Raw genomic sequence first — 13,970 nt, 5'->3', positions numbered from 1 at the left:
ACCTACTACAAAAATGGTGATTCGGTCACAGCCTCATATCGTGCTTTAAGAGAATATTAAGGTTTACTTAATCGTCCAACTACGCAAAATTGTGAAGAAATTTGAAGAGACTAGACAGATATTGTAAGGCCTGAGCATCATCGTTCACTCGTACTACTAAAAATATCGCTGCTGAGAGGTTATTATATCCACAGTGTTTGGTGCGCTCTTTGGTTCAGAGGTGTGACTAGACCTTACATCTGCGAAAACGACGATTGAACGACTGTCACCCTCAATTAGGAGCGATTTGGTCATATGATGAACGACTTTTTATGCCTCCTATTGAAGAATACGACTTGGAGAGTATATGGTGTGACGAGAGAAATTTCCTGGCCACGTAATTTCTGGTCGTGGCGATATCAACGGGCTACCAATGTGATTTGACATCGCTAGACTTTTTTGCGGAGCTATATGAAAGCACTTCAAAATCAACATTTGTCAAGTTATGACTAAGATACCACCCAATATGTGTCAAAAAGTTGTCGAAAATGCAACAATTCGCGTGGCGATCATTTAAATGATGTAGTGTTTCACACATTATATCAACGTCCAAACTTTATAATAAAAAAGAAATATGAAAACACATAAAATGTGTTTTATTTGCGTTTACTTTTTAAAACGGAAAATGGATACATATACAATGACTCAAAAGACAAAATACAAAAAAGTGAGGTTAAGGCGGAGAAAGAAAATATTTGTTTTGTGACTTACGGTGTTTCCTCACCTTACTATTTAAGATTTAATTTTAATTTTCTATTGAGATCCCTATCTAACTGTAAAATTAATCTGAAGGAAATTCGAGCTGAGGTGAAAAGTCACCCCTGTGTAATTAGCTAGTTTTCCAACTCCCTCTATAAAACTCCATAAGATGCTTTTTAGGTTGTTATCTACAGCTGGGTTTTAGGCACTTTAATTAAATAGCTTTGTTTTATACTATCGGTTTCGTCTTTTGTGTTCATCGTTAGTTTTTTTGTTCCAAAATTGATATTTGTTCATTGTTACTAATGTAAATGGTTGGAAAAATAACATTTTCATATCAAATAGATATTTTGAGCAACAACGTCTTTAAGTTTTGTTACATAATTTATGGCACGAATACTTTTAGTTAAGCTTGCACTTATTTACTGATGTTTAAATTGGATTGAGATGAAGCTGGATTGAAATTAACCCTTTAGTCTTAAACGCGATTTTTGGATTTTTGCTGAGTTTTGAAAATGTTCCTATATTATATGGAATAATTTTTACTCTTTCTTTATGATTTTTATATTCAAATGGGAATGGTCAGGTTCAGACCAGTCAACCGCATCCTTTTAACTTAAATTTTTACTAAGGCAACTAGTTAGTTTTCAATCATAAATTTCAAATTTGGAACTTTACTACACTAATTTCTACCTTCAGTTCAAAGTACAAAAACTGCTTAAAATAATATTGTCTACAAAACACTTCTCAGGTAAGTTACAAGTCCATAACGATTTGTATTTTGTAATGTAAAGGAATATTACATTTTGAAGTAAAGTTTTGAATTTGAAATTCATGGCACTTGGAAAACTAACTGGTTGCCTGGTCAAAATTTAGGTTCAAAGAATGAAGTTGACTGCAAATGAAATCTCTTATGTTGCCTAAACCTGCCAATTTTTTTTTTCCAGTCAACTTTCCAATAAAGTTCTTAATATTTTAGTATTAATCGAAATAAAAAAAAATATTTTGTACCTAAAAATTAAATATAACTTATATTTTTTACTTTACTTTCAGCTTAGAAAAGGAACTTTCTGTTCGTTCGAAGCCAATGAAGAGTTAAGAATTATAAAAATTAACAATTATTCTTAAAAAAATTATGATTTTGATATAATGTGGGCCTATTTGAAATCAACTGGGCGACTTTCTGATGCGTTACCCGAAAACTGAATAATAAGTTTATTTAATATTTTGTATTATATTAAATCTGTTATCAAGCAATGATAAAAAACTGCTTTCCGTGGTGTAGAAAATAGTTACACTGAAAAGTTTTGATGAACTTGTCGAACCTTGATCCTACGGGCACTTCTGTCTATAAGCACCTTGTCTCAACTTGAAAGCATTTTGAAGCTGCAGGTGTTTTCTGACTGTAATGGCTGAATCACAAACACGCTTCAATTTCGGCTTCGTCTGCATTACGGTGGCCTTACTTCGATGTTGCTTTGAATGACATTTCTAAGAGCTTCCGTTTGGAGTCACATTACGTTGTTTTCCTTATGATTGTCAAACGAAACGTGAGGTCGAAGCTCCATTGTGATAGCATGCATTGAATTCCTATGGCTGAACTCGTAAACGTCAGGCGAAGTCGAAGCTGAAGCGTGTTTTTGTTTCAGTCATAAAATAGCTATGTATAAATCTTCTGTGTAAATTTAATCACAAGAACAGGAGGCAAAACAAAATTAAAATTTAACTTTCTTTTGTATTCTCTCAGTAAATGTGTTTGTCTACAATATAATTTGGTTTAAGGCTTTTAAGGACATAATGGAATCTTTTTTTTAAGCATAAAGTTTTTATTATAAAAAAGGATTGTTTCCTCAGTGGATTAAAATTACCGAAGATAAATTTTCAAAATTAAGACTAATTGGAAAACATAACCGTTAAGTCGGAGCATTGGACGATACTTAGGTCCTCAGACATATTGCCCCAACCGCTAAGGAAATGGAAACTATGCCTTTTAAAGTTATAGGTTTTTATTATTATATAAAATATCAATCAAAATAAATATTATTCTTGGGAAACTGTTACAACTTTTCAAACTAGTGCATTTATCTTCAAGCCACTTGAGTCAATTGTACACAGCGGGAGTAATTTCACTTCTCGAAAGCCCCTATCACCGTCGTCTCCGGTTTGTAACCACGGAAAATCCTGGAAATGAATTACAATATATTTTCTCTATCAGTACAAACTTAAGATGTATTAGGTACAAACTTGAGATGCAGGTCCACAGCATATCTTCATAAACTGCGTTTGTGTTGTATGCAACTGAATTCTAAATCTAGCATCTTCAGGTAATTTTTCAAAAGATTTACACCTCTCCGATAATGAACAAAGTGCTGTTCTAAGTTGCTGTTCAAACTCTAAAAGATAAGGATCTTCGCCTTTTCTCATAGTGGCTAAAAGGCAGTCATTAGTAATGTCGAAAGCATACTTCTCGTATTGCCAACTCTCGTCGCGATAAACTACCAATTCTACCTTTTTCAATTGATTAACCTTTTTCAGTTGTCGCGCAGTTGTTAGGACTTCTACGATGTAATTAGTAACATTTGGGTAAATAGAAACAAATACCGGGCAGTCGTACATTTTTCTTTTACGAAATATTTGTGGCGGGTAGACATTACGAACATAGAGAATGTGGTTGATAAACACCTCGAGAGCTTCTATTATAATATCTGTGGCAGCTTAAAAGATGAATAATAATGTTATTAAATATTCATATTGCTTTCAATTAATAAGTACTTACTGTCTTCATTCATTTTTTTGTTGAAAAGAAATTAACAAGTTTAATGCTTAGCTTTATTTATTTGGTTTATTTCAAAATTAAGAAATAAAATCATTGCATTATGTTTACAAAGTAGAAACAAAATTGACATTTAGACCTGTTTAATTTTTAAATTTCACATTTTCACATATGGTCTGTTTGGCAATAGTTGAACCGTGGAAATGTAATTATTTCAGATTGGAAGATTCAATATTTTACTCGTCTAGCAGCATAAGTTAAAATTTTGAACTGTGGAATAACATGAAAAGATCGACTGTTAAGATTTTTGATTAAATGTTTTCTTTGCATTCTTGTTGACGAGAAACTATTTGTCAAGGCGGATATTTATTCACCGCAGTAAATAAATGTCAGGCTCTTTGTTATTCTCCTCTTAATTCAACCTAAAACGTAAAACAAAAAAGAACATTAATTTAAGATACCTACAATGCACGAAGAACAATTTTTTCAACCGAGAATAGTAACCATATGAAATTCTCTCCAAGGCAAAAGGGGGATTCTCCTTAGAAAATGTGTTTTCACAGATAATAATGATATTCGGAATGTAAATACATACCAATACATATAAAATAATCTGCTAAAAGAAAATAAGCAAAATATTTTAAATAGTACTTTTTTTAACGGAAACAGTCTTAAAACATTCTCCTCTTTAAATTTTATAAAGCTAATTGAATTCTAGTACAAGTGTATTTTCATTGTCAAAAAGGTTCTGTCATTAAATAAATAAAAGTTGGTATGTTATTTTTGTGCCGTACTATATTAAAATGAAAATGAATATGCGAAATACGAAACAAAATTCTGACGAGAAAATTAATTTGGCGATGATCGTGAGCAACGTCTCTCAATTTGGAACTGGGAGGATAGTTTCCACAACATCAATTTTCGTTCTCTACACAGCGTTCTTCTGTCAAAATTTGCCTTAGATTTAAGCTGAAGTTTGGAGAAAAACGTGAATTGCATTTTAGCTCCAGCTACGTAATTTGCAGAACATTTGACAATTAACTAAAATAAAATAAATTTGGGTGGCGCAACAATCCGTTGAGAACTAAGGCCTAGTGACTTACAACTCTTAACCATTCCTATGTGCGATAAATGTTTTCAGGAATGGAGGGGTTATACAGTTTTTAGCCGAATACGAACCGCTAATTTGAGGAAGCACTTTTCATGACAAGAATTACTCTTGGAGAATTTGTCGATTCCTCACAAGAGGTAGTACCTGTGAACAAAACTTAAGATGGCATATTCAGGGATCGAACCCAAGTCCAACACACTAACCATCATGCCATGGCCACGGCAATTTACTAGGGAATTTTAATTTTAACCTTTGTTTTCGTTTTTCTAATTTAAATCTCCTTGGGCTAAACACTGACAGTTTATGAAAATAAACAAAGCGAACACTCTCAAACAGACCTATTTATTAGAACTCCCAAGTCCCAAGCTCTAATGTAGGCAGATTACTTTTACTCAATTATTTTGTCTAGGACAATGACTGATGCCATATAGATGTAGCACATTGCTAAAAGTTAAAGTAGTTGTTCCCTGGTTTTAACACTAGTAAAATGTTGGAAGATGATAATAAGATGTTAAAATCGTTCTAAATGAGCTAAATCATCGTTACATCTTAGTAAATTCATAAAACGTCAAATTGTTTAAACATTTCACCCACATTTTCTATTTTTAGCTAGGTTCTAATTTGGTGAAGATTCGAAAAGCTAGACCTTAATTTAGATGGTTCAACGTACAAGGCGTCAATGTATATGTAATACATAATGTACATTTTTGTTTTTTTAAAAACTTTTTTGTCTAAACTATGATTCTTAGGGTTATAGAGAATTGTTCTATATTTTCACATCGAACAGTTTTTTGACTTCTGCCATCTCTGTGTCTGTCGTTGACAACTCAATAATTTTGTGTGTAAGGTCAGGTGATGTAGTTCGTTCATACATTGTTTTTTCCTCCCAACAACCCAACCATTCAACCAAACCAACAAGCAGGAGTAACACACACTTCTATTCCATTTGACTTCTTCCAAACAAGAAAAAGTAAAAATCCAGTAAATTAATATGCAATCGCTTTTCTTGCGCTCAGTTACTTCAGTAATCGCAAGCAATTCTGTTCGACTTGAATTAAAACGCTCTATATCAAAAACTCTGTTTGCAATGGCTCCAATCAAGGTTGGTTCTTCAAGTTTTATTTTTCCTAATTTCTAAATTTTGTATTATATAATTACAACAAATATGAGTGCATTTATGTGAACATGCACACATAGTATCGAATTTTTCTTTTGTATTCAATTGATTTTGTAAATAAGGGGTTGACCAACGATGTATGTAGAATGATGTAATGCTTTATTGAATTTTCAGGTTGGCGATAAACTTCCTTCAGCTGATCTCTTTGAAGATTCCCCGGCAAACAAAATCAACATTGCCGAATTGGGTGCAAACAAAAAGATTGTAATTTTTGGTGTCCCCGGAGCATTTACACCCGGTTGTTCTAAGGTAAGTTTGTGCGTACATATGTACCGCATGTAGTTTTTATGTGTTAAGATAAAATGTGCCTATCTGCCAAATGAGTTTGTTCTTCAAGGTCAACTAGCCGGTCCGGTTTGTTAGGAAATAAAATGGTATTTTAAGTAAACATTAAATTTAATTATATTCATGTTTTTAATACATATTTTTCTTGTGTTAAAGTTATTAATTTGTTTTTATTTCAGACACATTTGCCTGGATACGTTGAAAATGCTGATTCCATTAAATGCAGCCAAGGTGTAAGCGAGATTGTTTGTGTGTCCGTCAACGATCCATTTGTTATGTCTGCATGGGGTAAAGAACATTGCGCCGGTGGAAAAGTTCGCATGTTAGCCGATCCAGCTGGCAATTTCGTAAAGACGTTGGATTTAACTGTTGATTTGCCACCATTGGGCGGTGTTCGAGCAAAACGTTTCTCAATGATTGTCGAAAATGGACTAGTTAAAGAGTTAAATGTCGAACCTGACGGTACTGGTCTCACTTGTTCATTAGCTAACAACATTGGAAAGAAGTAAATTAGATATTTCGTTGAATAGCTTCCATCATCCCTCGTTATCCTTTTTCCGTAATGGAGTTTTAAATGTAAGACATTTAAAATCGATTATATTCTTAATTTAGTATTCTAGGGACCTGTCTTTGAATTTTAAAATTGGAAAATTACAAACCTACCTATTAACTGCTAGAACTATGCTTTGCAAGTTTTATTTTAAAATTTCTTTCATAAATAAATGATGCATATCGATTTTAAATGTTTGTTTTGAATAAATAAATAGAATTAGAAAAATATTACGGTGTTTATGTGTTTTAAAGAAGGAGTCTTGACATTTTTAAGAAGAAAGGGTACACGTGGGAGACAAATAATTTAGCATCTATTGATCTCCTCGTGATTATTACGAATCCCTTCCTCCGAAAAAGAAATTATCACAATATCTAATTTTGTTTTCTTTTTTTTTGTGACAAGGTTCCCGTTTCCATAAAATTCAGAATAGGCCTAAATATTGGCGCTAAAGTGCGTGTGTACTTGGAATCAATAAGGTTCTACATCCAGCTCGGTGCTGTTGTAATTGTTTGCAGTTTCAAACACCAAGTTCGTAGGCGGTTGATTATTTGAAACGTGGATGTTAATTTAAGCAAGTTTTGTTTATGAATTTTAGAATTGGATACAAATAAACGTTAGTTAGCTGGACTTCTTACCTTAGAAAAGATACAAAAAGAATGTTTATGGCAGCATATCGCCAAACTCGTCTTCCCTACACTATATCAAAAAAAAATTTGTTCGTACAGGTGATTCTTCAAAATAAAAGCTAAGGTATTTAAAGAAAAACAGATTTTCAAACTATTTTGTTTGCAATTTTGGTAGTTTATTATATAATGATTAAAAATAAAACAGAATAAATTAGAACAAACTTCATGAAGAAAAAAAGATGCAACAAATTAGGCAAAGTAAGAAATCAAAGGTCAAAAAATTGCACATACAGTGATGTATGTATGTAAGTCTTAGTAGCGAGTGTGATAACCTTTCGCTTTTATAACATCCTGAAGGTGATTCTTCATAGAGAGAACTAGTTTTGAAGTGACTTCCTGCTTTGTTCCATTCTTCTAATATAACGGCTTTTAACTGGTTTTTATTACTTATTTTTGATTCTCGTACCTTTCTTCCTAAATAATCCCAAAGATGCTCAATTGGATTAAGGTCTGGGTATTACGGAGGATGAGGCAATTGCGATTTAACATTATAGAGAAGCCACTCCTTTACTATCCTTGATGAATGTTTGGGATCGTTGTCTTGCACAAGTAAAAAGTCCAATTTTTAAAGCGCTGGCTTTCAAATTTCTTTTAAAATTTGTAAATATTTGTTGTTTCTATAAAATATTACATTTCCGCCTCCATGTTTCACCTTTGATTGCAAATTCTTCACATCTAATGCTGTGTTTGGGTTTCCTCCACCCAAATCTACGACCTTCCGACCCAAAGACATTAAACGTCCTCTCGTCATCTGGTTTCGAAACGTATGCATTCGCATAGTTCAAGCGTTTTGAAATATAGGGCTTTTTGTACCGTGCGACCATTATATCCCTTTGAATGCAGAAAGTTCCGAACAGTTTGAGAGTTAAGCGATATTCCATTATTTGCTTCAGTGTAAGCAGATATTTTAGAAGCACTTAACTTTGGATCAGCCTTTACCATTTTTCAATTTTTCGTTCCATATGAGCGTCTAGTATTTTGTTCGACCTCTTCCTAGAGCCACTTCAAAGGTTTTTTTCAAATAATTTTGTAATACATATTGAACTGTACGTGGCTACCAACAGTTGACGATATCTCAGCATAACTTTTTGTGTCGTTTCTTAAGGCCCAATTATAATAGACTTAACCAAGCTTAAGAACCAATACGCTGGCTTAAGGTCCAATAATAGGCATAAGCTAGCATATGCGCGCATAAGTAAACGTGCGAATACAAAGAATCTCAATATGAGTGAACATAATGGAGTCTAGCTCCGTTTCGTTCAATTTTTCTCAGTTTCGTTAACTTAAGCACACTTAAGCAAGAGCGATCCCAGTCGCTCGCCGCATAAGTAAAATCTGACATGTAGATACGTGAGAAAAATTGCATTATGGCTATGCAGTAATTTCGCAAACCTATGTGAATTTTCGTTGGGTTTTTGACATAAGCTTATGTTTGCTTATGCCTATTATAGTTGGGTCTTTATATGTCACTAACCATAGTAGACGTTCTGCTCTGTTTCGTTAAATTTCGCTAACTTTCGCGCAATTACCCAAGAGCCATTTAAATGGCTCGAGCTTAACCAAATGTCAAATTTGAAACGTTCGGTTTTGACATTAGCTTACTTTCGGTTAAGTCTATTATAGTTGGGGCTTTAGTTTAAAAATCAGTTTTCTTACTTCAAGAGCTACTTTTTTATGAGAAGCCTCCATTTTCAAAAGAAACTTCTCAAAATTAAAAAAAAAATAATTGAAAAGATCAATACACAACGGCATACTGAGCCTAGATCTCTCAATATCATTACAGTACACAATTTACATTTCAAAAAGAACCGTTATTTCCATTTTGTTAGAGAATAGTACGAACATTTGTTTAAGGTACGAGAAATTTTTTGACATTGCTTCATTTTCAATTGCTGCAAGTTTTTGATGTGCTATCTTCATTTTCACCCGAAAAATTGTTTAATCAGCCTTATTACGAGTATCAATTTGATAGTCGATAATTTCTACCAATTATTTGATGTATTTTCAATTGGTAATTTTAGATTGTGAATATTTATCATGTGTATTTATTTTGTTTGACGTTTCACGTGTGAAGTATTTGTTGTTTTTTGACCACTAAAGGAAAATTCTGCTATTTAGGTATTGAAGAGCAGAATAGTATGCAAAGTTTCCTACGCTCAATTGGCTATTTCCTTGTGCAAAGAATTTTAAAACCGCTGCTATTTTTAGTACATTTAGAGTGAGTTCTGATCGGTTTAGAAAGTGTTAAATGAATCTGCAATGAAGTTTCATCAGCCAATGCAAGAATTAAAGTAAAGCATTTTATTACAAGTGTTCGTCCAAATATAAATGAAGTCATTGCTTAAAAGTTTAATGCAAAAAAATTAAATGTTAACCTTCAACTGCCTTAAGAGAAGGAGTTACCTGCATTGATGATTTATACATAACTAGCCGACCCGTTCTCGCGTTACTTCGCAAATTGTAACCACGAAATCAAAAAACACTTCTTTACCGAAATTAACACTTTAGAAAAAAAAACTTAAGTAAAATATTACGTAGTAAAGGCAAAGCCACACGTGTAAACACATAAAACAATTTTAATTTTTTAGTTGAAAACAGAACGAAATTTTTGTCTACTTTCTTCTTTTCTTTCTTTTATTCATACCTAGAAATGTTTTTTTGCAACCGAAAAATATAGTTTGCGGTAAAAAAAAACAAACAAACTTTAAAATGGTTTCGCTTTCATATAATAGTATAGATTGAAGCAAATTGCTCTAATAAGCAAGGTTCAACTTAATTTAGTATTACTAAATTCCTCTTAATATCGTACCATGGGGGAGGGGATACCTTGTACCAGCAGGGTTTACTTTGCTCTACTGACAAATAGAGTTAGTTTATCGATGTATGCAAAAACACTCTATATGAAGATATAAATCTTTTGTTCTATTTTTAAAAGGGTTCTAAAACAATAGAGTTTTGATAAGAAACGTGTATTGTTTGAGAGAAACTAATTGATTTTTGCAGCCTCAAGGTCTGAAATGACTGCGAAAGTGGGCCTCATAAATGAAATGATTTTTCGATGAAAACCCGAATCGTTTTGAGGTATTTTGAGAACCCAATCAGCGTAGAAACGATGTAGCTGGTGATTAAATAATCTTTAAAAGCTTTAAAGAGGCAATAAACAGCTTGGGTTTTTAACATTTTTAATTTTTTTGAATGAATCATTGTTAAAGTAAAGTATGCTTATATTCTGTAATATTCGGCTTGGTCAGATAATTAAATCTTATTCACACTTGTAAATAAACACACATTTATTTTTATTTAAATAACTCCAACTTATTTATTGAACATTTTCAATACGTATTTTCAAACACAGTCTTTACTTTCAATTACTTTTAAACACAGTCTTTACTTTATCGCAGTTCACAACCAATAACAATCCCGCTTCGCTTCTGAGCGCATTTATACACCTCAAATCGGTTCGAGAAACTATTAGGTTGTTCTCGATGCTTAACGAAGCTTGTTCTCCTCTTAATCACTAGATGTTGCCCCTTCGAGGTTCTTGTATGCGCTGAATGTTCTCGAAGTTAGTTCTCCTCTTAATCACTAGATGTTTCTCGATGCTTAACGAAGCGAGTTCTCCTCTTAATCACTAGATGCTTAACAAAGCGAGTTCTCCTATTAATCACTACCTTATTTTATTTTACTATAACACGATAAAAAGAGATATAGAGAGTGTATACACATTACAATACGTTAAAACACAAGTATCAGAATTTGTGTAATCCGAAATGGCGGACTAGAGACATCGATGGAAGAGTTCTTAAGTTTGTTTTACAGCTATCTTAAATCAGTCATTTAAGTTAAAGCGTGTTAATTTAAAGTGTATCTTTTAGTTGTAGTAAAATAAAAAATAAAAACTGAACAAATAGTAAGTTGGACTTTAGACCTATTTTGTCGATGTTTTTTTAGATCAAGAATCGTACTTTGGATTTTATAAGTTGATCTATAAGTTAACATTATAGAGAAGATGTGCTCAAAACTATTTTTAATTGATAAATAATGAAAAATTAATGTCAAAATGTATAGGTGCATTTTGTGAAATTATATTTCAAGAAAAAACAATTTTTGTCACATATTTATGCAAATTCTGTGTAAAGTCGTGCCTAATTTCATGGATCGACTGAGAAGGGTCAAGTCTGGACTTTCTCCAACAAATTTGGCTACAGCACCAATATTCACAGTTGTTTTTGAACTATGGACATTGTTTTCATTCTGAACATCACTTACTTGTGGCAACAGTCCGAATTTGTACACTAGTTTCAATATTTCAAACCAAGAAGGTGCTTCAGGTGTCACAAAAGTGCTTCAGTTTTGCGAACTGTGACTGCAAAACTTTAACCAGCTGTTTTTGTTTTTCAAGATTATACCCTTCAAAATAATTGGTATAAGGTTTTTGAAAACATCCAAATAATACCAAAAATCTAAGTCCAACATAATACCACTTTTACAGTCAACCTTTAATAAGACTATTTTGATTTCAAATGTGCTTCTTTCTATTTCCTCGTCTGTATTAAGGTTAAATTTATTAATTTCTGTAAATTCAGTTCGAACTGTAGCTGTCAAATGGTGACAAATTTGTTTGGTTCGTTCACTCGCTACATTCTCCAAACAATAAGACATGAACATGATTTTAGACAAAAACACTCTATATACTCGAGTGTTTTTGAACTAGGCTCTGAACTCCGATTCTGTCTTATTCAACTCCCGGCATTTCAGCTTGCATGGAAGATAATCATTCCAGATACTAAATAGATTTTGTTGAACTGTATCTAGAATCTTTAAAAATACAAATAAAAGATGAAACACATACATACTTCATTGTGGGTTCTCCTTCTTTGTGTTTTAATCACCACCGTCATTTCGGAAGACAATAAGGACGAAGGTTCAAAAAAAGTACCCCTAACACCTAGAGTATGTGAGTTAACTGATGTCTTTATTGAATATTTCTTCATAATCAAATTCAAATTTTAGATGTGAAACTGCTTCAAACTCGCCGTAAGGATCACACTACGTTGATTCAGAGAATGCTTCAAAATGATTACAGCAAGAACTACAAAATGATGTCTCTAGCTCTGGACAAAATATTTCAAGTAAAGCACTCTTTAAGCATTGTCCATTTTCTCAATTTTCAATTATTTTAGATCATAAAACAGAGCAATCAAACGTTAACTGATGAAAAATATTCTCCAATTACTGACGGATTTCCCGTGGAACAACGTGTACAGGAAGCAGTTACTTTATTAATCGAAGACACCTGTCTAGCGTCAGATATCATTTTGCACTTTCCCGAGATATCACAAAAGGTTCTAAAGAAAATTCCTCAATGGAAAGAAACCATAAATTGGTGTCTTGACTTTGTGATGCATTATCCACACATAATAGACGAAGTAATTGTGCAATTAATAGACTTAGCTCGCCAGGAAATTAATGAGGACGCAAGAAGCCCCGATTTTATAAACCCCTACTACAAAAAAGTCGAAGTCGAATCAGTCCCCACGAAGAAACCAAACCGGCGAGTGAAAAAGATCAAGAAAGGTCCACAGCTCTCATCGAGATCGGAGTTATAACGATTAACGGCCACGGACAATCAAGAATAATGCAAACAGTATGTAATTTGTAAAAATATATATTTAAACCTATTTTCAAAATTCTTAAACAGTTAGATTACAAGTATAGAAGCGGGTAGTTTATCGATTGTCTGTATTTGGAGCGATTTTTTGTTGTAACAACTTTCCGTAGCCACCTCGTCCGGCGTCGTAATCTGTTCGGTATTCGTCACGAACTTGACCTCCTGTCTTGCCTCGACCATACTGTCGCCCCTCGATGAAGCCAGCATCCCAATCTACACGAATTAGTCGGTCATCTAGTCGAGTGCCATTGACATATCTAAAAATAGGTTCGTTCCATTAGAACATCTGTATACAGATTTTATACTGCTTACCTCATGGCGTATTCGGCTTCCACTCTTGTATAGTACTCTACGAAGCAGAAACCGCAAGGTGTTTTCTTGTATTTGTCCAGACCCATGACGATACGGCGCACATCACCACATCGTCCAAAGAGTTCGTGGATTTGTTCCTCGGTTGTGTAGAATGACAGGTTCCCGACATAGAGTGTGGTTGAATCTTTGAGTGAGCGTTCTTGGTCGTTGCGGGAACCCTGTGGTAAAAAGGGAGAACATACTTTACTGGAAATCTCTTAATTTTAGCTCACAAACTAACCTTAAAGTGCTGATCCCGGTAGGAGCTGAGTTCTATGGATGTTGCCGACATTTTCTTTTAATCTCGAAGAGAATATTCTAATTTGATCGAATAATTCTTTAGGTTTCTTTCTTTGCCACTTGGCTATTTTTTTTTTGTTCGCCGACTTCTGTTCAACTTTTTCTGAATGAAAAATTAACTATGCATATCGGAGTTTTTATATAAAAATATCATTTATTTGTTTATTTAAGTTAATTGATTGCTTCAATTAGAAAATTTTCGAAGGGATTGTTTCTATTTAATGCTCCAATCTTTTTCGGAGAGGCAAACGATTAACAAATGCGTTTGGTTTATAATCTTTCATTAGATTTTTGTAGATGACAGGGAACGTTGGATTTTTTCTGA

At 33.2% G+C, this 13,970-nt stretch overlaps 4 protein-coding genes across 6 annotated transcripts in view; 2 read left to right on the top strand and 2 right to left on the bottom strand.

The window, feature by feature from the left end:
- Window positions 1-2,453: 2,453 nt before the first annotated feature.
- LOC129940086 (DNA polymerase zeta subunit 2) lies at window positions 2,454-3,661 on the bottom strand. The gene is made up of 3 exons (XM_056048330.1): window positions 3,515-3,661; window positions 2,983-3,452; window positions 2,454-2,919 (listed from the first exon to the last, which is right to left on the bottom strand). The coding sequence occupies exons 1-3, from the start codon at window positions 3,525-3,527 to the stop codon at window positions 2,806-2,808; spliced, it is 597 nt and encodes a 198-aa protein (XP_055904305.1). The 5' UTR covers window positions 3,528-3,661; the 3' UTR covers window positions 2,454-2,805.
- Window positions 3,662-5,501: 1,840 nt separating this feature from the next.
- LOC129941784 (peroxiredoxin-5, mitochondrial) lies at window positions 5,502-6,864 on the top strand. The gene is made up of 3 exons (XM_056050508.1): window positions 5,502-5,724; window positions 5,914-6,048; window positions 6,264-6,864. The coding sequence occupies exons 1-3, from the start codon at window positions 5,614-5,616 to the stop codon at window positions 6,591-6,593; spliced, it is 576 nt and encodes a 191-aa protein (XP_055906483.1). The 5' UTR covers window positions 5,502-5,613; the 3' UTR covers window positions 6,594-6,864.
- A 5,165-nt stretch (window positions 6,865-12,029) lies between these two features.
- Window positions 12,030-13,970, top strand: part of LOC129940549 (coiled-coil domain-containing protein 134-like) — a 52,556-nt gene continuing 50,615 nt past the window's right edge. For 2 of the 3 annotated variants that reach the window (XR_008780713.1, XM_056048925.1), the window contains exons 1-3: window positions 12,030-12,280; window positions 12,337-12,455; window positions 12,507-12,970. Coding sequence is in view for 2 of the 3 variants with exons in the window: in XM_056048925.1 (XP_055904900.1) it covers window positions 12,163-12,280; window positions 12,337-12,455; window positions 12,507-12,932 (663 nt within the window). In the remaining variant the exon portion in view is untranslated. Of the gene's footprint in view, window positions 12,281-12,336; window positions 12,456-12,506; window positions 13,005-13,970 lie in introns of those variants that run through there. The other variant, XM_056048926.1, reaches the window with a different exon arrangement.
- On the bottom strand, window positions 12,974-13,945 carry LOC129940550 (nuclear cap-binding protein subunit 2). Its single transcript, XM_056048927.1, has 3 exons — window positions 13,587-13,945; window positions 13,307-13,524; window positions 12,974-13,251 (listed from the first exon to the last, which is right to left on the bottom strand). The coding sequence occupies exons 1-3, from the start codon at window positions 13,635-13,637 to the stop codon at window positions 13,053-13,055; spliced, it is 468 nt and encodes a 155-aa protein (XP_055904902.1). The 5' UTR covers window positions 13,638-13,945; the 3' UTR covers window positions 12,974-13,052.

The sequence above is a fragment of the Eupeodes corollae genome, chromosome 1 (assembly GCF_945859685.1).
Source record: "Eupeodes corollae chromosome 1, idEupCoro1.1, whole genome shotgun sequence".
NCBI classification, from domain to species: Eukaryota; Metazoa; Arthropoda; class Insecta; order Diptera; family Syrphidae; genus Eupeodes; species Eupeodes corollae.
Note: the sequence above shows the minus strand (reverse complement) of the source record. Positions and strands in the feature narration are given on the sequence as shown.